The sequence below is a fragment of the Podarcis pityusensis genome (genome assembly GCF_964106645.2).
Source record: "Podarcis pityusensis genome assembly, chromosome: 8".
In the NCBI taxonomy this organism is placed as follows: domain Eukaryota; kingdom Metazoa; phylum Chordata; class Lepidosauria; order Squamata; family Lacertidae; genus Podarcis; species Podarcis pityusensis.
The window spans coordinates 40,503,160-40,528,643 of NC_138033.1; the positions used below are offsets into that span (position 1 = coordinate 40,503,160).

Genomic DNA, 25,484 nt, shown 5'->3' on the forward strand with positions numbered 1-25,484 from the left:
AAAGCTCCGTAACCTTTTGCTCATCTCTGGCACTTACGTGTTGCTTAGTATTAATGATTAATACCAGTTGCTGGGAATTGCAGGTGGGCAGAGGGCTGTTGTGCTCATCTCCTGCTTGCAGGCTTCCTGCAGGCATCTGGTCAGCCACTGTGAGAACAGGATGCTGGGCTAGGTGGGACATTAGTCTGATGCAGCAGACTCACCTTAGGTTCTTATGCTGCCAGCTTTCATCACTGCTTCTCCAGCATCCCTTTGCTTTGCTAATTGGGCAAGGGAATTAAACTATATTTCATCCCATAAATTTGGGGTTCCTTTTAAACGTAATAAGTGACTTTGTTGGATGTTTCCAAGAACAAAAAAGCCCAGCATTTTCTTTCCAACTTCCTTCTCACAAGGGAGGCTTAAGAATCATAGAATAACATCTGCTCCATCAGTAGACATAGTCTTATGCATCAATAGGATAGAATGTACACTTCCAATATCCATCAAATTCATTATAATTAAAAATCAGTATCTGCAAATATATGCACTAACATAACATACACGTTAAATTCTTAAAGCAAAGTGCTTCTGCTCCCACCTCCCGATGCGGATAAAAGGGTACGGTAGCTAGGGGCACTTTTAGAATGCAAAGGGTGGAATATTTAGAAGTGTAATTAGTCACTGTAATAAATACATGATCATAGTGATTATCTGCATCCTTCTGGGATCTAGAACAAACTTGTCTGAAGTGCTGCCTGATGCTTTAATATATATATGTATATATCCACCAACTTGGATGTCTTTAAAATCAGATAAATTTAATGGATGATAGATTGTCACAGGCTAACAGCCATGATGGCTGTGTTTTAACTCCACTGTCAGAGATGGCATGACAGTTGCTTGGGAACCACAGGATAGGACAGATGGAGCCAGATCCAGTGACAAGCAGAGACAACTAAAAACATAAAATTATAGAGTTGCCCACAGGGCCTCTAGAGTTAGCTCCTTTCCCAGCTCCTATGGAACAGGGTTTCCCTCCAGACGCTGCTGGACTACAGCTCCCATCATCCTTGACCACTGGCCATGCCAGCTAGGGTTGATAGGTGTTGGAATCCAACAACAACTTTTGTAAGGCTACAGGTTTCCCTACTCCGACCTAGAAGCTAAGAGATTTAGTGGGAGGACAGAGGCCTTTTGTGAGTAGCACAGATCCATGGCAATACATGCACATGAACACACATAAACCCCAAGGAACCATGCCCTTTCACGCACTCCACATCTGACTGCTGAGGTACATTTTGAACTGTGGATAACAGATTGTATGACAATTGCCACACACACCCGCCACCGCCAATATATCATTCCCAGATGAACAAACACCCCCTGAGCTTTGAAATCAGTGGAGGATACGTGTTGACAAAGTAAACTCATAATGCAGGTGGGACAGAGCCTTCTGCAACTTGCAATAGTGCGGTCGGGGTTTGGGAAGTGATCCTTGGCATGCGGTCTCTGTTTGTGTAACTAAAACAGCACCACCATTCACAAAAAAGAAAGAAAAAAGATGGCAGTATCAGAAGTCATGGGTAGGCGTGGGGAACCTTTGCTGCAACTCTCATTGTCCCTAGCCACTGGCCATGCTTGCTGGGTTCAGCAACCTCTAGAGGCCCAAAGGTTCCCCGCACCCGGCTTGGGGAAACTGCCAGGGTTTACGGGAGGAAAATAGGAGTGAGTGGTGGAATGGAATTCCTGGAAAGCAGGAGCACTTCATACTGCAACATTATGTTGCAGCTCTCACTTATTGCACCTGCTTCCATTTATGAAATGCCAGAAGTCAAGGTATACAACAGGTTTAGGGAACTTCCAATCCTCTTTGTCTAGCTCTCAGGAGTCTCCTCAGTCAACTCCCCCTCCTCAGCCACACCTTCTGTTGACCTTGCTTTGCACCCTTTTGCCTGGCTGCAATTTGTCCTTGAACTCTGATACAGCTTTTTGCTTGTCTGGATGGAGGATAGAGTGCAGTGTGTAGAAACTAGACTACTGTACAACAGTAACATGTGCATTTTTTGTTGCTCCGCCTACTTTTGCCTCCAGCCCCACCCAGCACTGGCATGTGACCCCTGGAAAGGAATGCAGCCCTTGGGCTGAAGGGGTCCCCCACCCCTGGTATACTTGTATCCCATCTAGATGCAAAGGCTGGGAGGTGGACTGATATGCGAACAAGAACCCCCCCCCCGGGCTTTTGCTTTACTGTTGCTTCAGAAGTATGATTCAGAGCATTGTTTTCAACAGGAAACAAGTTTGGCCACTGAAGCTTAGATTGTGGGAGAGGGGAAGGAGGGGTGTGGTGTTACGCATGCAAGGCAAACATATCCAGGCTAACAGTTCTTTGCAGCACTCAAATTCACTTTCAGGCGTATTTAAGGGGTCAGCATGATCTACTGGTACGACATATGGTTGCTCAGTGCTGCCCATCAATGCTAAGGGGAAGATTTTAGCTTTTGCACAACCAGCGCCAGAGCTATGGTGGTAAAGTCAGCTATGATAGGATAGTCAGATTTTTAATCTTTAAAATGCATTATTACATCTCCCATGTTTCTGTGCTTAGACATGAGAGTGGCGTAGTGGTTAAGAGTATAGGGCTGGGAGATGAGAGGGCAGGGTTTGAATTTCCAGCCAGCCACGAAACTCACTGGGTGACCCTGGGCCAGTCACTGTCTCTCAGCTCAATCCTACCTCACAGGGTTGTTGTGGGGATTAAATGAGGAGGGGGAGAACCATGTATGCCACCTTGAGTTCCTTGGATGAAAAAAAGGGTGGGGGTGTAAATGAAATTATAAATAAATAAATAAGAGTCTGATTGATCAGGCCAGGGACCCATCTAGTCCAGCATCCTGTTCTCACAGTCGCCAACCAGATGCCTATGGGATGCCGGCAAGCAGAGCCTGAGCACAGCACCACTCTCCCCTCCTGTGGTTTCCAATGACCTACAACAACGAAGGGAGAACGCAGCTGTCAAGGTTAGCAGTCCATGGTGATTCTGTTCTGTCTCCACGGTTGGAGATAGTATGCTTCTCAATGCCATTTGTTGGAAACCACGGGCAACAGCAATTGTTCCATGGTAGTTTCACATTCAGTTTTCAACTGGTTTTGGTCTTATTAGTTTGATTCTGGGGCACCTTTAAAATCATTCTGTAGGCCTTTCCCCTCCCTCCCTCCCTCCCTCCCTCTGCATTAAGAGAAGAGACTTTATCAAGCATTATCTTCAAAGCCTCTCCCGCTTATCATGATCATGGGGTTTTATGCTTCTCACAGCATCAGAAAAGCGTAAATACTAATTGGCCATGGACAATAGTAACGAGTGCATCAGGGTTGATAACTATGAAGGCTACAGAGAGCAAGCCAGCAGAGAGAGAAACTTGTTTTGACTTGCAAAGGGAGTAAACATGTCAAAGGAATGATGGCAGTCATACAGGCCAGCAAGCCTCCGTAACTCTTCGTGGCCAGAAGACAGTCACTTTCGCAACTGACTTTTGAAGAAAGAGGTACAAAGGGATTGGGGTGGGGGATTGGAGGAAGGCAGGATCAGAAACCCTTTTGAGAAATTCTGCAACGACTTGCCAGGCATGGTCTACTAAAGCAACAAAGAGACTGGGCTGCAAATCAGGCTGTCACTGGTTCCAAACTTAGACCCAGCAAATAATAATAATAATAATAATAATAATAATAATAATAATAATAATAATTTATACCCCACCCATCTGGTTGGGCTTCCCCAGCCACTCTGGGCGGCTTCCAACAAAATATTAAAATACTGTAATACATCAAACCACACACACAACATACCTCCCCAATTTGCTAAATGATAATATGAGAATATTTCCAACTGGTAATTGCCATATCACTGGGGCTATATAATTGACTGGCAGGGCACTTTAGTCCAGAGCTGGGGAACCTTTGGTGGTCTTAGGGCGAAATTTTTATCTGGCCAACCTTCCAAGAGCCAAGTGGACAGGCCCAATGGAAGGCAATTTAAGTAACACACACCATACTCCTGAACTACTCTCCCCTGCCATTGCTGTGTTTGTGTACAGGATTTATGCCTTTGGGATAGTAAAGGATAGTGTACTTTACTGCAGTTTGTTTCAACTTGAGGTGAACAAAGAATTCCCCACCACCAATAAAAATAAGACAGATCCTACCCACAGTCTTATAATCAAAAAGACACACCAAAGGAAAAGGGAATGAGGAGGGAAGAAAACAAACTTGACACATTTTTAAAAGTATATAGTAGTTTTTAATAACCAGCCTGAATGGAGAGGAGGAACAAAATGGAGCTGGTCTTTCAGTGGAGCTGATGAGGGTCACCTTGCTTCCCTTCTCTCTATCGGGTACAACCACATAGAATGGCTGCTAAAAATGTTGGGTTCCATCCAACAAAGTCCTACTCAGAGTAGACCTTTGGAACTTAGTGGACACAACTAACTTGTGCCCCCTTCTTTCAATAGGTCAATTCTGAGTAGAGCTTAATTGGATACAACCCACTGGTTTCAGAAAATTTGGTCTATTGTGACATTGATTGAATTAACTTATTAAAGGAGAGCACAGATTTTCTAGCTAAACAAATTCATGGAAAGATTGTCTATACTCCTCCAAGAAACTCAGAGCTGCATGTGTTTTTCCTCCCCATTTTATTCCCACAGCAGCTGTGTAAGGTAGGTTAGCCTATTAGATTGACCAGCCCAGTGAGATTTGTGGCTGAGAAGAGATTTGAACCTTGTTTCTGCTACCTAAAACCTACTATTGAAACTTTTCGTCAAAAGCAGATGCTTGGCCTCAACCCCCAGTTCAAATGAAATCTTGAGAGGTTCACATAAGGTGTCATGCTATCTTCCTTCTTACCTCATCTGAAACAATCAGGGACGATAAATTATTAAAAGGAGAGGCGAGTTTTCAGGTAAGCAGCTCACCATTCATCAACGTGGATTGAGGATGATGGAGTTTCAGCCATAATTTCCACCGATAAAGTAAAGTTATGGGGGTCATAAAGATACTGTGTGATTAGAACATACCTGAATCATTAACCTAGAGAACCATGTGGGCGTGGTTCTGAAACTGACAGGCATTGCGTACAGAGGGATGGAATGCAAATGGATTAAAGTGCTGTCTCTCTGATTCATAAAACGTCCCGGGGCTGATGCAATGTCATGAGTTGTGCTAGGGTGCAGCGGGCAGATAGCACAGCATATTTCTCCCCAGTGAAAAGTGCTTGCCCTTATATAATAATAATTTATTATTTATACCCCGCCCATCTGGCTGAGTTTCCTCAGCCACTCTGGGCGGCTCCCAATCGAGTGTTAAAAACAATACAGTGGTACCTCTAGATACGAACGGGAGCCGTTCCTGAGCCCCGTTCGCATCTAGAGGCAAACGTAACTAGCGACGGCATTTCTGAGTGGGTCGTTTTTTGCAGCTTCTGCGCATGCGGTCATTTTGAGCATCACGCGCAAGCGGCAAAACCCGGAAGTAACGTGCTCTGTTACTTCCGGGTTGCCGCGGAGTGCAACTTGAACGCGCTCAACCCGAAGCGCATTCAACCTGAGGTATGACTGTACAGCATTAAATATTAAAAACTTCCCGAAACAGGGCTGCTTTCAGATGTCTTTTGAAAATAGGATAACTGCTTATTTCCTTGACATCTGATGGGAGGGCGTTCCACAGGGTGGGTGCCACTACCAAGAAGGCCCTCTACCTGGTTCCCTGTAACCTCACAATGAGGGAACCGCCAGAAGGCCCTCGGCGCTGGATCTCAGTGTCCGGGCTGAACGATGGGGGTGGAGACGCTCCTTCAGGTATACAGGACCGAGGCCGTTTAGGGCTTTAAAGGTCAGCACCAACACTTTGAATTGTGCTCGGAAACGTACTGGGAGCCAATGCAGATCTCTCAAGACCGGTGTTATGTGGTCCCGGCAGCCACTCCCAGTCACCAGTCTAGCTGCCGCATTCTGAATTAACTGCAGTTTCTGGGTCACCTTCAAAAGTAGCCCCACGTAGAGCGTATTGCAGTAGTCCAAGCAGGCGATAACTAGAGCCCTTAGCCCTTAGCAACCTACACCTGAAGGGGTATTGCAAAGTGCTCCCTTGTGCTGCTCTCGCTTCTAAAAATGTGGGCAGTTACACAATGCGCCCCAACTGCAATCTGAGTTTTGCTTCTATTTCACTTACACAAGCCATCTATACCCTGTCTCTCTGGCTGGAGGCACTGCAGTCTGCTGCCGAATACCAGTTGCTGGAAGCCGCAGGAGGGACGGGGTTCTTGTGCTTAGGTCCTGCTGGCATGCTTCCTATGGGCATCTGGTTGGCCACTGTGAGGACAGGATGCTGGACTAGATGGGTCATCAGCCTGATCCATCAGGCTCTTCTTATGTGGTATAGTGGTAAGAGTGTTGGACCAAGTCCTGGGAGACCAGGGTTCAAATCCCCACTTGGCCATGAAGCTCATTGGGTAACCCTGGGCCAGTCACAGTCTCTCAGCCTAATGTTGGGATTAAAATAAGAAAGAGAGCAAACCATGTACTTGAGCTTCTTGGAGAAAATAGTGGGATAGAAATGCAATAGGTAAGTAAGGAAATAAGTAAGTAAGTAAATCAGTAAGTAAAATGTTCTTATCTTACCATTTGGATTTCCATTCGTAATAAGAAGTTTAAAAAAGGAGCCAGGGACATGCTGACATTTCTGCTCTAGTGATCATTTCATCATCGAGTTTTTGTCCTTTTCTCTTTCAAGATGATCAAAGGAAGAACATGGAATGGAGTGGAGGTGGGGAACACACACACACACACACACACACACACACACACGGAACTACAAACTTGATCATTGTTGCTATTATTGGACCCCAAAGGAAAGGGGTGCATAACTTCTCACTCACTGTTTTTGTGTATGTGCGATTTAATAAAAAAGAAAATCAATGTCCCCCCCTTTAAAAAATGAAATAATGCAATTTAAGCATTGGTCAGATCCCAGGAAAAGATAATCAACAGCCAAATAATGAGCTAATTTCCACAGAAATAGTGTAACATCCTAGCCAGCTGTGCTTGCTCCAAACTTCCTGTATATGCCCCGAGAAGTAACGTGTTCTGCAGCCTCTCTCCCAGTTTGGGGCTTTAGAAGTAACATAAAGATGTCTCCTCAGGCAGTGGATGCCAAAGGGTTGCCATCAGTGTCGGATCTGTGCACTAGCTAAGTAAGAACAAAAATATCCTAGCCAGATGGATGGCAAAAGTCATTGCCAGACGACCTTCCCCGGAAGAGCATTCCATCCGCGTGGGGCTACCACAGAACAGGTCTGTTTTATTGTTGCCACCTTCCAAACATATTGGGTGTGGGGTGGCACACAGAGAAGGGCTTATGGGGGAGAAGGGATGTATAAAGACTTTGACTAAAAATAAGAAGGAAATTTGTCACCTGTTTGTGAATGAGACCTCTTTGTGAATGAGACCTTGTAAGTAGAGCGCATCCATTTACAAAAGGGACACCTCACTGAGAAAATGTTAGAAGATTATGGTTTTGGCAGCCTCTCTTTCGGAGGAATTTCACAAGACCTAAGTGAAAGGAAGGCCAAAGAGTTTACCCCTCACTGTCTCTGACCTGCAGTCCTCTGTCTAAAAAGATGCTGAGAAGATGCACAAGCCAAAACCTCAAAACCGCCCCATCATTTCCTATACAGGCTGTTGGGACTGAGAGAAGGGGAGGGGGGGAAAGGGTTTCTCCCCCACTCCCTGCCATGGAATCCCTATCAGGATACCCAAGCAGAATAGCTGTGTGGCTTCTATAAATAACCATAAAGCTATTTTTAAGCCTCTGGCGGGACTTGCAATTCAACACTGTGCTTTGAAATGCTAAATCCTGTCAGAATGAGGATCTGGGCTACAGGGAGTGCATCGCTCTAGCTGCAGCAACTCCACGTGCAGAAGACTGTGGCCCACTTCCTCACATGTTGAAAGGAAGCTCAGACGCAGCTTGCCTGTCCTTAGACAACTCCCAAGTCTCTCTCATTCATGTCAAAAGGAGCTTTGCCTCGTTTCTTTCCATTCATCCCCTTCATTCACATTTCTTCTTCACTTGTCTGGAGAGGCAGAGAAGGCGAGAGGGGCGGAGGAAAGAGGGAGAAACCATTTCTCCATCACGACCCACGGGCAATTTCCACACCAGCGGTTTCACAAAGCTCTTCATGGGCACATCACATTCCTTCAAGCTTGTCCGTGTCGTGCAACTTTCAGCTCATATGTTATGGACAAAATGGTTGCTTTTGCCCAAAGGGAAGAGGGCGGCTATGCTTTTAACTAGTGCCTGGTGATCTGGGCAAATGACAGGTGCATAGTCTAAGGTGTGGTGGAAGCTCAGTGGTACATACATGCTCTGCATGCAAAAGGTTTCAGTCTCCATGTAGGGTTGGGAAAAGAGTCCTGTGTGAAACCTTGGAGAGCCACTGGCAGTCAGTGTTGGCAATGCTGAGCTACGTGCAAAAAATTGACTGCCTTGGTATTAAGCAGTTTCCTATATTCCAATTAGGACACACCTTTGCAGCATTCAGAGGCATTTGTTGTTTTTTTCGAGATGCATTTGTTTTAAGGAGAAAGCATGCACATTTAACAGTTCCATTGCATTACAAAAAGGTCTGTCACCACCATTCAATTACCATTATTTTGTTTTGTTGTTTAGATTTTGATTGCAAAAAGATTTAATTTGAAAGAACCCGGAGTCTCTGGAGATCCCAAATATGGAGATCTAGGCAGACTTCAGTATGTGTACATCATTGGCTGAAACCAACTGCATCATAATTCTTATGCAGTCTGTCCCTCCAGCATTTGTACCTCCACATTCTTACTCAACTAGCCACACATTTTACAGGTGGAAACAGATACCAATTGCTCACACATGTGCAGAATGAACACGTGGCAAACAATGTAATATTTTAACCCTCAAATTCCATGAAAACTTTTTGTAACTGGAAATAAGAGGCCTTGGAAACATGGTTCCTGATATCTGGGACATCTGAATGCTTGAAAGGTGTTCAGGGGTAATTACTACCATGAGTCTTCGTGCTTCCACAAATATCAATGTGGGGAGCTTCTTGGGCCACACCAGCCACCAGAATTGTGCATGTGGTCCCCTAGCCATCATTTCTAAATTGAGAAGCAAAAGGTAAGCATGGTAGAGCAACTTCTGTGGCAATGCCACCTGGTGGCAGACCACTCTGAGGCTGGGCAAAGGGCCATGTTCTGCAAGCTTCCACTGCCTTGTCAAAGCAAGCCACAGGCAAAATCAGTTGCTGACCGAGATCTCACAGGTGTACACTACCCCAGGCGAGGCCAATGCAGTGGACTCTATGTGTTGTTGGACTCCAACTCCCATCAGCCTCAGCCAACATGGCCAAAGGTCTGGTCTGACAGGACCTGTAGGCCAACTTCATTTGGAGGGCACATGTTGGCTACCCCTGCACTAACCATTCATTGAAAGGAAACTTCCTGCTAAACACCTGACATGCCAAACAACCCTATCTATTCAAAATCCACATGTAATCCCCAGATTATTCTCATCTCATTTCTACAGCAGAGTAATGGCTGCTTGGGTCCCAGGTTTGCATTCAGTGATGCTGAGCTCTGGTGCCATCTTGAGGAGGTGGAATCAATAGGCCCCAGTTCATAGATCAAAGCACAGTAATGGAAGAAAAGGCAGTGTCTTTTTATGGTCTTAATTGCCACAACATTTTTTAATTGCTTTAACTGCTATGCAAAAAAATTCAGGATTGGTTCTGGATCACAGGAAATAATAACAAAAGAATAGTAAGAGATATACACTCTGAGAATGCCCAGATTTAAATATTTCTGGTATCATGTGAACGCACACAGCTCACCACTCCTGTAATTTCCTGTGAAGTGGGGTGACAGAAGGTTCCTGTTCAAGAAGCAAGGATCTTTGTGGGATGGAGAATCATAGAATTGTAGCATCGGAAGAGACCCTAAGGGTCATCTAATCCAACCCTCTGCAACGCACCAATCCTGCCCCAGTTTTCCCTGGGTTGGCTCGTACAACCAAACGGTCTGGTAAACAGCCAGATGCACCGACCCTTTGGGCCACTGTAACTTCTTTCCCTCACCAATGCACACACAACTGTGAACACACAAAGCAACAGTACTGTATGTCTCAAATTGTGTGTGTATGGAGAGTTGAGATATCAGTGGAAATCAGCACTAAACATTCGTGTCGTAATTTTATCGAATATCCTGCATATCAATGCTGCTTCACACAGGTTATTTCAGGAACTTGGTTTGAGGGGTAAAACCTTTATTTTGCTTACAAGTGTAAGCAAGACACGGCCACACTCCATTTTCCTAAAATAATTCAGCTGTACTGTAACAGGAAAGCTGGGTCAGTGGGAATTTGAGCTCTAGGGAACGGACTCTTACCCTTTTTCCAAGATATAATGTTCAGCCTTTCCTGCTGATAAAAAGCATCCTGATGGATAAATGTTGGTTGCTACTGTTAAGTGCAGCAGTTTTTTGCTCTTAAATGGTTATTGACCATTTCCCCATCTTTACCCACAAAGGAAAGGTTGCATTTGATAGGGTTTGAATTCAGGCTGTCAACTGACTGCAGGGCTGCTGTTTATAAATTGATTAATCTGCAAGTTTTCTATGTAACGCTGTGGCCACCATGACATACCTATAATTAGTGGTGCTGACTTGATTATATAGGTTTTAGGACAGGTTGGGGAAGCTGTAGCCCTCCAGATGTTGCTGGACTCCAACTCCCACCACTATTAGCCATGATGGCTGATGCCAATGGGAGCTTGAATCTATTAACACCTGGAAGGCCACAGGTTCCCCAGTCCTGCTTTAGGAGATTGAGAGGCAAAGCACACTTCCGTTTCCCAGAGCAAGTAATTGAAAATATCAAAACTTGTCTCTAAGAAGACAGATGCTGGCCATCTCTGTACCAAATTGATTCTACAACCCCTCTTTCCATGATCAGGGTGGCTCTCTACATAACTTCAGCTTCATTTCAAGACTATTTTCAACTGTATTTTTTTTTTTAGTAAAAGAAAGAAAATATTTAATGCAAGAGGCAATAAATGTACGCAAACCATAAAATGTTTATTTGGTTAGTTCAACTTTAAGACAATTCAATTTTGGTCTGCACCCTTCTATAAAATAGTTCAAGTTTTCAACAAACCTCCAATACATAAAGCAAAGTGACTTTACCGTACACAGATTTCAGGTCAAAATACAACACTCTTTTTCTTACATTTTATAAAACCCGGTCAATACAAACTACATTAAAAAATATCACACACTTTCACCTGTCCTTAAAACATCATTACACCAAATTTACACACAGTGGCTACAAAGCCCCTGGAGCACAATCTATGTGCTTTAAATTAAAATAAAAAATAAAAGACCCTTACTTGCCCAACTTTATACTGAACATGTAAACAAAGTGCTACTTAATCCAAGAACTGTTTTGTATCCCTTTTTTGCATCTTTAGAATATGTAAACCTCAAAAGTATTACCAACGAGAATGAAGGAATTGTAATTTTTAAATGCCTGCCATGCAAGGCTATCCATGAAAACAGACTGATGGACAAAGGACATGTGAAAATGATCCTAAAGCAAACAAACTCAGATATTTAGCATGGTCCATCACCCCATAAACTCTGATTCACAGACCGGATTCTCTTTGATGACTGAAGGCTGACGTAAACTTTGCAGAGCAATGAGCGTGTGTGTATATCAATTTAAGGCTATCGATGGCTACTAGCCCTGATGGCTATATTCTATCTCCACTGTTGGAGGCAGTATTGCTCTGAATACCAGTTGCAAGGGTACACAGGTAGGAGAGTGCATCACACTCATGTCCTGCTTACAGATTTCTCATTGGGTGGCCACTGTGAGAACAGGCTGCTGGATTAGATGGGCCTTTGGCCTAATCCAACATGGCTCTTTTTATGGAAGAGGAGGGTTGGGAGCATCCGAACAATCCAAGCATAAAACTTTTCCCATCCCAGGGCAGGTGCACACAGAAAAGTCCTAGGTGAACAGTGCCAATTGGCTAGTAGTTGAGATGTCACCAACACACTCCTTTCTTACCCACAAATTCACTGTAGCAATACTGCAGCTGTTCATGAAATATTTGTAGTTTTGCTTTAGATAAGATTAAGATACAGGTGAAAGACCTTTTGTGATCTCAGTTCAAATGTTACATCTATATTTATTCTAGGAAGAGAAACACATTACGAGTATAAGGCAATTTCCCACTGGGAGCAAAGAATTCCACTGGTCAAAGAATGGGGGAAACCCCTGTACTTAAGTGTTACGTGTGCGCATCACATTGAATCACAGCCACTGTTTTTTCTTAGCTAATTAACAAAGTTGAACAAGATTTCTCAGAAGCACAACTTTTTTTAAAAAGAGGCATAGACAAAACACTTGAGAAGGATATACAGATAGCAAAGACAACACTACTTATTAATTACGCATTAATATCATATGTTCCATTGCAAAGCCCATTTTTCATAAACTGATCACAAAGTGCCTTCAGAATTGCACGTTTTTCTTTCTTCAAACATAACCGTACAAGTTAGCATGCTTAACATTCAAATTAGCCCAACTTCAGCTGTTCTTACATTAAAAAAAAAAATTAAACCCCCTCCCCAACTAGCAAGAGATGCGGGATCCCTTACACAACAAAATCAGGAAAAAACAAGCCATGCACACTTAACGATGGATTTGTTCAGATGCCATATGAGTTTACCAAGAACCTGCTGGAAGCTTAAAATCACTTTGTCATTCATGGGAAGAGCAGCCATGGGAATGGGCTCTGTCCCATGACTGAGGGAGCCGGGGGACACCGACAGCAGAGTAAATATATTATACTCACCAGCACTGACTGATAGCTGAAATACAAAGGGTAAGCAAGGAATAAAAAACACAGCCAGCAGCATGCCACTAACTTTTTTAAAACATTTTTTTTTAAAAAAAGAAGCTTCTTCTGCTTGGCTTTGTATGTAGATGCAGATGTGGTAAGGTGGAATGTTGGCTAGAGAGGCTAGAAAAAAACAACTGAGCCCAAGATGGGAAAGTTGCTACAGGTCCAAGTCTGGAGCACTGGGCCTGCTAGCTCAGGACTGACTCCACACAATAGCTTTCAATGTAGTTTCTAGCCATATCTGCACATCTTGGTTTGGTTTCATCTTCTGCGCCATCTATTCAGCACAGGAGGGGGTTCCCTGGAGAGTCTTGTGGAGACATATGATATCTGAACAAACCCAGTTGACCGAGCTGACAAAACAAAAGTGATCTTGGAGGTCCACTAGTAAACACTGACTCCCCTTATGGTTTGCAGAGAATTGTGAATTAGCATCAACAACATCAAGGGTATTAATATTATTACTGCTATTATTTTTGGCAATCTACAGGCCTTACTTAGCATTGCAAACACTCCAGTGGAACTGCATAAATAACTTAAGGGACATTTACATCCCATTTTAAAATCCAACCCAGAAACCTATTCTTGTATGACTCTTCCAATTATTCAGTTTGCCAACATTTCCCCTAATGCTATCTAGTAGAATCCATAGACGAAAGCAAACTGAGCACTAACCACCAGAATATATGCATAGATAATTTTGTCTGATTCCAATTCTCATACCATTAAAATTTCTGGATTTTTCATGTTAACTGTCAAGATGGCAATTACAAGCAGCAGCTATGGCAAGAAAAATAAAGTTTTTGGAAATTCAGCAGGTCAGCCATAAACATCAAGAACCAAGTATCATGAATTTTAAAAAGGATAGAAAAACATTTGTTAAATACACCCCCCCCCTCCATTATACTCAATTCCTATTTCTGGTGCCTTATTTTGTTTTTGTGTATCATCATTTTATTTTATTTTTATGGCCAGGAGTCTCAAAAGCTGGGAGTGGCCTGCATCCCCCAGGCTGGTTATGTGTAGTGATAACTTCTTATTTTTGCAAATTGCTTGCGTCTGACAACTCTGAAGCTATGAATCTCTCTTCTTCCCCCAATGGAAGATAGCATACATTTACGAGATTGTTCTGTACATCTAGGGTCTTAAAGCTGCACTTCATGTCTACAGTTCACTACCTTAATATTGTGAATATACAAACTAAGTGGATGGAGTTAACAGCATTCTCATAGACATCCAACAGCCCTGATACTTTGTAAGTCTCATATTGCATGGGAGGAAGGAGCTGGTCCATTCCCTTCACTACTAGGGAATAGTCTTTAGAGAATACACATGCCTTTGAGGACTGTGGGGTTGCCCACAACATATACAGAGCCAAGCAAAATATATAATGATGGGAATTATGGAATGGAGTATTTTGGATTTTGCCCATTATGTCTACACACTTCTAAACAAAAGAGCATACTATTTTGAAAAATGTATATAAATTCTGTCAATACAATACGAAAAAAGTTCCTCTGAAATTATACAGCTACACAACATTAATCAATGTACTGTGTGCTTCCTCTAAAAAGGCCACTTTGACAAAGTACAAAAATTGTATGTTTCCTTAAATAACCTGCATTTCTGTTAACACACACTGTGGATGTGTCGGAAGAACAAGAAATGTATAATTACCTTTTGGCTTGGCTATACAGAGTCAAACTACATTCAAAATCCTAGTATCTAATGCATTTTTCAATTAAGAAGAGAAACATGATATTTAAATCTAAGTTCTCTTTGAGCTCATTGAAAGAAAGCTGTGAGCACAATCCACAGAAAATTAGCTGCACTGAAGTCCTGTTGAAACAAATGTTGCTATAAATACAGGGTTAAAAACAGAGCTCTCCCATTTATTTCAACAAAGCTTATATGCATACAACTTTCTCTGGAAGGCAATTTTTGGATTAACAAGAGACCACAAAAAACAATTAGTTTCATTTGTGCTAAGTGAAACAGTGAAGCAGCTCAAACACGACAAATGACATGAAATACTTGCTCAGAGGTAAATGGAACACACACAAAAAACCCACTCAGTGTATCTGAAGAAGTGTGCTTGCACACGAAAGCTCATACCAAGAACTAACTTAGTTGGTCTTAAAGGTGCTACTGGAAGGATTTTTTTTATTTTGACTATGGCAGACCAACACGGCTACCTATCTGTAAAAAAAACCCACTAGCCAGTATGCCTGCCCGCCCCCTGCATTTCTGAACGCATTTCAGCAGAAACAAGAAACCAACTCCCTTCCAAATCTGGACTAATCACTTTGACTGGAGATGCTAAATAGCCAAATGAGGTGAGGCAGAAGGCATTTCTTAGCACAGGTATTTACAGAGAAGTTAGAGGTTGTTGCTCTCTTTTGTCTGCATAGTCCTTTCAGAAGAGCATACAAACAAAAGTTGCATAGCTGAGCTGAACAAGAAGGTGGAGAGGTGGTTATGGTTTACTAACTTCCTCTTGCATACAGTTCTTGTCATAGTTTTGCCCACTATGGATTTGTATAGGAAACAAGAGATTTACCTGAATTTGCTATAAGTTGGCATTAGCTTATAAAGATAATGTAAGTAGGTCTTTCTAAAGTTGAATAAACATCTTAAGTTCCAATTGGAAAAGAGAGGGTTGAATTAGATGCTGCATTTAAAACACATGCAAACACTCAATACCCCCCCCCCCAAATACACAGCTGCCTGGCGGAGAGGAGAATTGGAAAGGCAGATAAATGATAGGTAGGGAAGATGTTAAGCCCTACCAAAACTTTTCCCCCTGAAAATGGGTGAGGGTGGAGATCTATTGGAGGTTTGTTACATGCATGTATTTATCATTAAATTGGGCCCATATTCTCTATAAAAAAAAATTAAACCACACAGTCTGTCTTTTTGCTATGACATCCTGAATACTAGAAAAGTCTGAGGACATTTCATTTTTGTATCCAATGGTTGGATGGATGCAAATATGTAGCTCAGAATAGCAGGCAGCCTTACAGCATAGCGCAGGGGTCAGCAACCTTTTTCAGCCGTGGGCCTGTCCATTGTCCCTCAGACCATGTGGTGGGCCGGACCAAGTTTTGAAAAAAAAATATGAACAAATTCCTATGCCCCACAAATAACCCAGAGGTGCATTTTAAATGAAAGGACACATTCTACTCATGTAAAAACATGCTGATTCCCGGACCGTCTGCAGGCCGGATTTAGAAGGTGATTGCCTACCCCTGGCATAGAGCAAACCAAACCTACACTGAAGAAATACAGATCTGATGGGAAACATCCTGCCAAAATATGAAGCAGCCTCCAACTGGTGGGGTTTCCTGTGGCAGCCAGGAATGGATCTGTGCTTGAAGAAGACAAACTACAGTATAATTATTATTGATAAAAACAAAGTTTCAAATCCCAGTGCAAAAACAAAACAAAAAACTTAGTCAGAGAGGTGTCAATAAATGAGAGGCTCCACTAAGAGGGTTCAGAACACATGAACAAATTATTGATCCATGTTACGTTCTTTTTCTTTCTCTCCCTTATCAGGCAATGATAAGAAAGCTACTAAAATAGCAGCCTTGCCTTGATGCAGTGAAATTGCAAGGACAACCTGAGGACAAAGAAGCAATCGATTTAACTGTATTGTGTTTTTCACCCCGATGGTTATGACATCTGGTTAAAAATAATAATAATGAATGACTGAAAGGTTTTCCCCACACCAAGCCTACCCAGGGAGATCATAAATGGCATGGAAGATTATATTCATATTTCTCCACTGTCACCAAAATTGGGAAGGGAACCTAAAGTATTGCTGCCTGCTTTTATCTTACCTCTACAAAAGCCTCCCCCTTCCTCAACTAGGCATAACAGGCACAACTTCCACTCAACTTCCTCCAAAAGAGACAAGTCATTGTTGGCCTGCCCTTTCTCCTTTTTAAGAAGAGCAGCCACAGTTGGCTTCAATCCAGAGTGGGGCCATTATGCAAACGGGGGAAGCAGGTGGGGAATAATTTTGCCACCAAAATCAACCTGCCTGAAACTGCTCTGGGCATGTTCCTTCCCCCATTGATTAAGTTCAGAAAACTTCACAAACATTCAATTTGCCTCTCTTTAATACCCTACCTTCACTGTATTTGGGGATGGGCAGCTTAACTTTCCATGATTAATAGTTAGTGAAATGGTATAGGACTTCTCAAAAGCCTACAGGAGGAAGGTACAGTGCATTCAAAGTAACTTTTTTAAAAAAAAGAATCAATCAGGTAAATGTTTCGTACTTATCTGACACCTCCTGGGAACTGGATGCAACTCAAGAAAACTATTTCACAGGAATGAGATACATGAGGAAAGAGTCCCCATGTAAATTGAAAACTTCAACATTTTACAGCAATACTTAGATAAAAAAGCCTATTGTTCAGTGAAGGACAGTTATTTTATTTCATGAAGGGTGTAAGTATGGACAGTATACAGGCTGTTCACAGAGAAAAGTTGTACCTTAAATATGGACAATTTCCCTGACCTCAACTAAGAAAGAACAAAGGAGCAACCACTCACCATCAATTGATAGCTAACATTCAAGTAAAGGATCAATTCGATTTTTTCAAGCACAGTGTTAAAGAATTCAATAGTTATGTCAAAATAGCACCTTTAAAGAATAGAACAAGGCTCTTGGTATCAAGCAGAACAAAAACACAACTGATTGTACCACACAGGGTAAGCAAAGGTTGTCTTTGCACACATGTTAAGCAATCGTTCTGCTTTTCCTGAGAAGCAAAAGCTGGAAATTCCTGCTTTAGCCTGTTGGTTGTTTTATTTTGCTATAGTTAATAGTAAAAATTCAAGCTATGACATAACACTAGTAATTTTTACTTCAGTGCAGTTGAAATCAAAACATGATATGGAGCAGAATGCTGAATTTCATTTTTACACTGTACAGCTAACTATAGCTTTTCAGTTTATTTATATCCAACCACTTTTTAGTCTCAGATGATTAACAAACTAGATATAACACAACTGGGTTAATGGAAATGGAAGGGGTCTTGCCCTCTCCCCTTTTTTTGCAGAGGGGTTGGTAAGTGATGGAGACTCAGAGGGTCTGGATGGCAGCTGGAACAGAGAAGTAGAAGAGCATCAGCCTCTTCACTTGGGGATAATGGCACAGTAACACCAAAACCTCTCTTCTGGGTGTCCTGCACACTGTATTCCTGGCAGGATTCAACATCTATGTGCTCTGCACCCTTTGGAATATGCAAAGCCTACTTTCACACACACACCACCACTGTAATGATGGGCCTTCTGCTAGCTTCTAAAGAAATAACAGAAGAAAAAATGCCACTCCGCAATCTTCTTCCTGTTAAGCTAAGTAACTGTTCCTTTTTGTGTTACTAAGAGTATTAAAGGGAACCCACAGGCCGCCTTATAGAGAAATACCCACTTAACACATTAACTATCCAGCAAGAATACTTACAGTGCAATTCTGTGCATGTCAACTCAGGTGTAAGCCCCACAGTGTTCAACAGGGCTTACTCCCCGGTAAGGGCGTATGGGATTGCAGCGTTAAATGCCAATGATAACTGGCATTGCCTAGTTTGCCCCAGGTGATTCAAACACACTAAATAGTTACATCAGCCAAAGCAGTATTAAAATGGTGAATTCTAACAAAGAGCATGAGGAATGTTTTATTTGGAGAATCTAGTGTATGTTAGGTATGGACTCAGAAGGGGCAGCTACACTTTCATTCCTAGTTAACAAACTTTCAAAACCAACCAAGACTTTAAAATCAGTCAGTATGATTTTACAATAAAAAGGCAAAGACCACAACATTAAAATCCTATGCATATCAAGTTGATGGTCAAACGGAAGACCGACTTTAATGACTCTGGACTGCACCCACAGCAAGTAAAACATTTGTAATTTAAGGTGTACTTTTACACCTGTCCTTTACAGTTGGATATAGAGCACTTGATAAAATAAGTTAAGTAACAGTTAAAAATCCTACCTTCCTGTTTACTATTGAGGCTTCTTTAGAAGAAAAATACCTCAAAACTATTTTAAATGTTGACAATTTCATAATGTTAACAAGTTAATAACAGGCTAATTTAGGATTAAGAACAAATTGCAGTTCTTTTCAGTTCCTCATTTCTGCTCCTACTGATATTGCAGTAGAATACCAAGGCCAATAAATAAATAAAATAAATAAAAACAAGACACGACCCCATCTCCAAATATGCCAGAACGCTTCGGAAGCATTTTTAATGTCTAACAATCAGGCTAGCGGAGAAGCACAATGATGTATACTCATCATGAGGTCCATGAATCTTATAGTTGATCAGTACTTCTTGCCCCTTTATGGTAACTCACATTTAGGGTTACAGAACCTGAGATGTGCAACTTTCCTTCTGTAAGCAAAATCAGTTAAAATAAATTGCACTGGACATGATCTGTTGCCCAGTGGAAAGAGCTGCAGATTCAGGAGGGGACTGACACGGGGATCAACAAAGGACTCTCTTCTTTTTCACTCTTCCTTGGGGTATGTGGACTGCTGCTCTCAGCCATAACTTGCAATGAGAGTCCTGTATGCAGCTCTCACATACACATCCAGCCACATCTCTCTTCTTCTAAGGGCCCTGGCCATGAAATACTCATTGTGAGTAACAGGCTGTCATTAAGAGCGACTGCTGGCATGCTGCAGAGCACATGGAAAGGAGATGGAGAGAAGCAGGCTGCAATGAGACCTATGATGATGCCTTCCCATGAGTCCAAATACACCCACAGGGAATGGATCAAGTTCACACTTATAAATATTTATATGAAGTTAAAAATAAAAATGGTCAGCTGCCATTTACTATTTAAATGCATGGCACTAGAATACCAATGGGGCAGTAGAGTGCCCATATGCCCTACAGGCAGCGATGTTTTCTGAGGCAGTTTTGGAGTATAAATTAAGACAAAATAATAAGACCCTGCAGAACTTTGATTTGAACAGTTCTAAGATGTGCAAAGTTTCTTTACTAAAGAATTCCACCATTCTTTTTGCAGCTCAAGGTCTTAAACATCCCTGTGCTTTAACGGATGAGATCCACAATACCTGCGTATAAAGAGAACTCTTGGCACTTATTTTTGTTATTGCATACTGCATTATGTGCAACAAATGCAGGCTCCATGCTTTCAGAAGCTTTATATTGACAAAAGTATCGAGGAGAGAAACGGTAACAAATAAATAAATATTCCTATTTGTCCCACTGGCTGTCTCTTTAAGGATTCTGATATACATCCCAATCTTTGCAGAATGTGGCTCATATTCTCTCCACTTAACTTTTAAAATTGTGAAGATAAAATTGATTATAACTGTATTTTAAACCAGGATCTCAGAGGTGATTCCAATCAGATTTTCAACAGGCTTTGATTGCTCTTTCCAAACTGAACATAAAGCAGAGTTTGCATAAGATAAACAAGTAGTTTTGATCTACATCCAGAAGCACACCTATTGCACGATGCTAACTAAGGCTTACTTCACAATCAAAATGAAGCATAAATAGTTGCTATGCAACCAAAGCCACAGATCAAGCCATCATTGGTAGTGCAGGCAACATATGCTAAACTCAAAACCAAGGATTGGATATTATTCTGTGCAGGGTCCAGTGGAATAAACAGAACCTGCACCCTAGTCTTTAAGGGACCAAAACTAGAAATGGTAGTGCCACAAGTAGAAAACGGACCCTTTTTCCAATGCCTTTCTCCTTGAAATTGCTTCTCCCTAGGAGAAATACAGAGAGAGAGAGAGAGGTGAAGAGGGGAGAAAAGGTGGGGGCAGGTTACTTTCCGCCCTCACTCCCACCAGCTTTAAGTCACTGCTACAACACTGCTTTATGAGGCAGCAATCCAATTCCAGCACACAGGTCTGCTGTCACAACATCTAGTTGGTTCCAAGATCCAAGTTGGCAAAATGATTCTACAGACATGGCCATGATGGTAGACAGAGAAGCTTTTCCTTGTGTAGCTAACTGTAGGATCCCAAGGCTGGCAAATGAGACCAGTTAGTCCTACTGTACTAACTCATCAGCTGCAAGTTCTTCTAGAAAAGCTCAAAACCAAATATTAGGTACCTAAAATTGCACTGACTTAATTGCTCTGCAGTGACTGTCAATACAGTACCCGTGTATGCAACTCATTACTAGTCACTTCCCAATCAGACGCTGCCCCTCTGTTCAACTACATGTACCCAACAGCTTTTTGTCAATGCTGGTTTGAGTGACTGTAGTCTGCAATTAAGTGTGCTTTAACAATGCAATACATAGCAGTAGCAGCATCTCACCCTAAATATTTCCTGTGCAGCAGCTCACAAGCAAGAAGACTAAGATATCCTCCTTAGGAATACATTATAAATTATGTTTTCAGTTTCTCTTTCAACAAGAACCTTGCATTTATTTATTTATTTTAAATGTTAGCGAAATCAAAATAAGATTGCTCCTCACAAGATTCACTGTATGGAATTTTGTTCCTTAGTAAGGTGCACTAGAATTTCACTATTATAAACACGGACAGGGCAAGGACAGCCTCTCAGAACAATTAGCAACCCTCTCCAACCTGATGCCCTCCAGATTTTTAAACTTTCAAACATCACCCTGTGGTAGATAGTCAAGGATGATGGGAGTGTAGGTCAAAACAGTTGCGAGGATGGCACTGGATTAGAGAAGGCTGAATTAGGATGTTCCCTGCTACTTGGGGAAACAGGCAGCCTTGGGCCATGGAAAGGAAAGGCTCCTTAGAGTGGTTGGGCCACTCCTGCACTCTTCCCAGTTGTTGACTTCCAAAGGGACAGACATGCAGAAAGCAAATTTAAGAGGGCAGAGTTGCAAACACACCAAAAACTTCACCCGAAAGAGCATAACTCATGAACGAAACTCATAATCACCTCTAATGAACCAGCTTCTCACAAGCTAAGCAAACAATAGACACATCTCCCCCTTTTGTCAGTTGTCTCCCTCTTACTTTTGTACATAAACTGGTCTTCTTTGGTCCAGATGTTTAGACTGGAGTGCATCTCAGTTAACTCCAAAGGGAGGACAACACACAGCTAAGGATTCAGTTGGAAACTATCTGGTAAATTCCCTATGCTGCCACCCCAATAGGATCATAAGCAACTCAAGATTATCCCTCGCTAGTCCTTTGTTCTGCCTGAAAATATGTGAAGAATCCCTCAACACAAAAGCACAAAGCATAACGGGGTGGGGAATAGCTGCCTGTAAGGAATAAGTAGCTGCTACAGAATACAGTGGCACCTCGCAAGACGAAAAACTCGCAAGACGAAAAACTCGCAAGACGAAAGAGTTTTTCATTTTTTGAGTTGCTTCGCAAGACGAATTTCCCTATGGGCTTGCTTCGCAAGACGAAAACGTCTTGCAAGTTTGTTTCCTTTTTCTTAAAACTGTTAATACTGTACCCAGGGTGCATTGCTTGAAGAGGTGCAGTTGCGACTTGACTTCGAGGAGCAACTCATAGCACGCGGTGTGGTAGCCTTTTTTGAGGTTTTTGAGGTGTGGTAGCCTTTTTTGATTTTCAATGCATTCCTATGGGAAACCGTGCTTCGCAAGACGAAAAATTCGCAAGACGAAAAAACTCGCAGAACGAATTAATTTCGTCTTGCGAGGCACCCCTGTAAGTTGGCCACTTGCTGCTGAGAGGGAAAATTGGGAGACTGTAAAAGAGGGTGGCTTACTCGAGAATTGCAGCCATTGGATTTTCTGCAAAACTTCTGAAGCTGACGAGAAAATAGTTTATAGTATTATATGAATGCACTTAGAAGCATCTCTCAGCTCCCACTGTTTGGGGAGTGGGGCAGAGTTGTGGTTCCATTGCTTGCATGAGTCAAGACAAATGTTATTTTGGATTGTAACCTCTGAGCAGAGTCAGAATTCTGATACTTCAATTTCTGAATTGTATCCGCAATGGCACAAATGCACAGAATACACTCTTTGTGTAAGTGTGACATGATTGACCTATCTTATTAAGAATGAATGCCATGATCAAGCTAACATACAGTGGACATGTTGAGCATGTGCTTAAGGCTGCAATTTTAAACACAGTTACTGAAGAGCAAGACCTACTGAACTTAATGGGACTTATTTCACAGTAGACATGCACAAAATTGCGTGGTAAATCTCTTCTCTTGAACTAAATGAGGCTTAAAATGTGCTTACTCTTGTCAAAACTTCCTAGATTCTGGAGTGTCTCTTCCAACAGAATTAATACAGCATTGTTGTGTGGTACTAGTTGTCACTTCTCTTTCAGTGTTACCTTCTAAGACAGCAGGCACCCCTCTGGGTTTATGGTAGCGTAAACAAGAGCAACACCTGGCCCTGCAACACTGCAGTGCAACAGGCACAGCTGAGGTCCTACAACTTTCCAAAGTGTAAAGCACTAAATCTTATAAGGATATAGTTTGCAAAGGTTGTAGTGCAAGACTGTGCCCTTTTCCATTTCTTCTTTTTTAAAATTATTGTGTTTCACTAACAAAGTAACAAAATAAAGTTTCAGTAGTGAGGTAAACAGTGTTCTACCAGCAAAAAATTGCTATCAATTAAATATTATTATTTGTGAGCAAAAAGTTACAAAAAAACCCAGAAAAAAATACTTCACTATAACTGCACTCTAAAGTTCAACAGTACTCAGTAGTAAGACTATATCTTAGAAATAGGTCATTTGTACACCAGCTTTTGATCCCAATATAATTCTCCAGAGCAAGTCTGAAATGTATTACTGTTTAATAGTTCCACTCCCACCCTCCCCACAAGTTAAAAATCAGTCTTTTACATTCCTCACTTTTTGCACTAGTATAGGTATTAAAGTTTTCAGCCCTGTAAACCTGCAGCAACTTTCAAGTTGTTTGGAAAAATACTCATTGTATTTCTCTTTAAAAAATAATAATAATCAGAATCAGATTTGTGTGCTGCGTAAACTGGCTGATAGTAATAGCATGGCAATTCTGGAAAACCCAGCCTTCACCCACCCACCCAACCTCACTCACTGTTTTTCAAGTGAGTGGTTACTGCAGCATGTGGCTTTGTGCTGGTCCACATATGACACACCATTTTAGATCATTTGACGTACACAAGATTTACAAAAAAATCTGTGTCACTCTCAGTTCTCTACTGTACTGAAATCTTTAGCTCAGTTTAGTCCATTTTAAACATACTGGTATGTTTTTAAAAAGATTATTAGGAGTGAAAACACACTGAAAAGTGACATATGTACAATTCTATCCTTTCAGGCACAGGCCTTAAATTGTCAGGAAGGCCTTGAAGTAAAAGCTGCAACTGCCCATCTTTCTCCACAGTAGAGTTAACAGTCTCTTTTGGCATACTAGTGAAATCGGTTTTCATACAGGATTTCCTGTGTTATCAATGTAACAATTCTCCTTGATGAAAATGTCCCTTACTGATTCCCCCACCGTCCCAATTTCAATAGGTTTCATTTTTTTAATCCACTCCTCCTGGTTTGAAGCAAAGGAACTGCTTCAATAGCATGGTTTAGTATCTTTAGATAAACTGAACTTAAGATACCTCCTCAACCATGTTTCTCAATGTACAATGACTTGCCCCAAAGCAAATGCTGAGGCTTAAGCATTTAAGCAGTTAAAAAAACAGGACAGATACCATACCAAAGCCGAGCATACAGTTTAAGTTTCTGCCGCAAGATGTTTGTTTCTCCTCTATATAAAGATATATTGTTATGGTGGAGTGCCTCTCAAATTATTCCCATCTCCTCTGTTTTCTGAAGTTCTCTCAAGGAGAAGGAACACGGATGCGGAACAATCCTTGCTGGAGCTGGAGCCGGAAAAGCTTGCAGTTTGCTATACGCAAAGCTGCACATCCAGTACGGCGAAGATCCGATGGAAAGAGTGGCTTAGTATGGTGCCAAGTTCCAGTGCTTCTTTTAAATTCTCGAACATAATCGTAATTGGTACCTATTAGGAAATATATTTTTAGCTTTAGGATTTAAACAGCATATGGGAAAAGATTTACTCAATAGCATCAGTGGAATTCGAAATGGAAACCTGTTGCCGAACTGGGTTTCCCTCACTTTAAAAAAATGCAAAGCAATACCAAGTTGAAAAACAAATGCATTTTGCATCTCACACTGTTATTATATGGGAAGGCTCTATTGCAAATATGCAGATTAAGGATATATTTATTTCTGACATTTTTTACCCAACCCCCTCCCCTATTTGCTGTGCCCTAAACATACCAAGAAAGAGATAGTTGTTAGTTGTAAAATGTTATTTGAGAATACAGAATGTGGTATTTCAATGATGGACCATTTAAGAACAGGAGCTAGCAACATATAAACTATTCAAATCCAAAGAACAACCCCTCCCCCTTCAAGTTTGTATAGCACAGGTCTGAAAAGGTTTTAGCAAAATGCTAAAAGGCTAAGATGCAACAAATGCAGCATTAATGGACACCTTTGGCTCTTGAGATGACATTTGGGCTTGTCTTTTGGGAAG

At 41.8% G+C, this 25,484-nt stretch overlaps 1 protein-coding gene and 1 long non-coding RNA gene across 2 annotated transcripts in view; one reads left to right on the forward strand and one right to left on the reverse strand.

Moving 5' to 3' along the window:
- The first annotated feature begins 11,123 nt into the window (after positions 1-11,123).
- LOC308482623 lies at positions 11,124-21,420 on the forward strand. The gene is made up of 2 exons (XR_013989359.1): positions 11,124-15,045; positions 15,190-21,420. It is a non-coding gene; the product is annotated as an uncharacterized lncRNA (long non-coding RNA).
- A 994-nt stretch (positions 21,421-22,414) lies between these two features.
- Positions 22,415-25,484, reverse strand: part of GAN (gigaxonin) — a 33,031-nt gene continuing 29,961 nt past the window's right edge. The window contains exon 11 of the mRNA XM_081015849.1: positions 22,415-24,944. Coding sequence (XP_080871975.1) covers positions 24,763-24,944 — 182 coding nt within the window. The 3' untranslated portion in view covers positions 22,415-24,762. The remainder of the gene's footprint in view (positions 24,945-25,484) is intronic.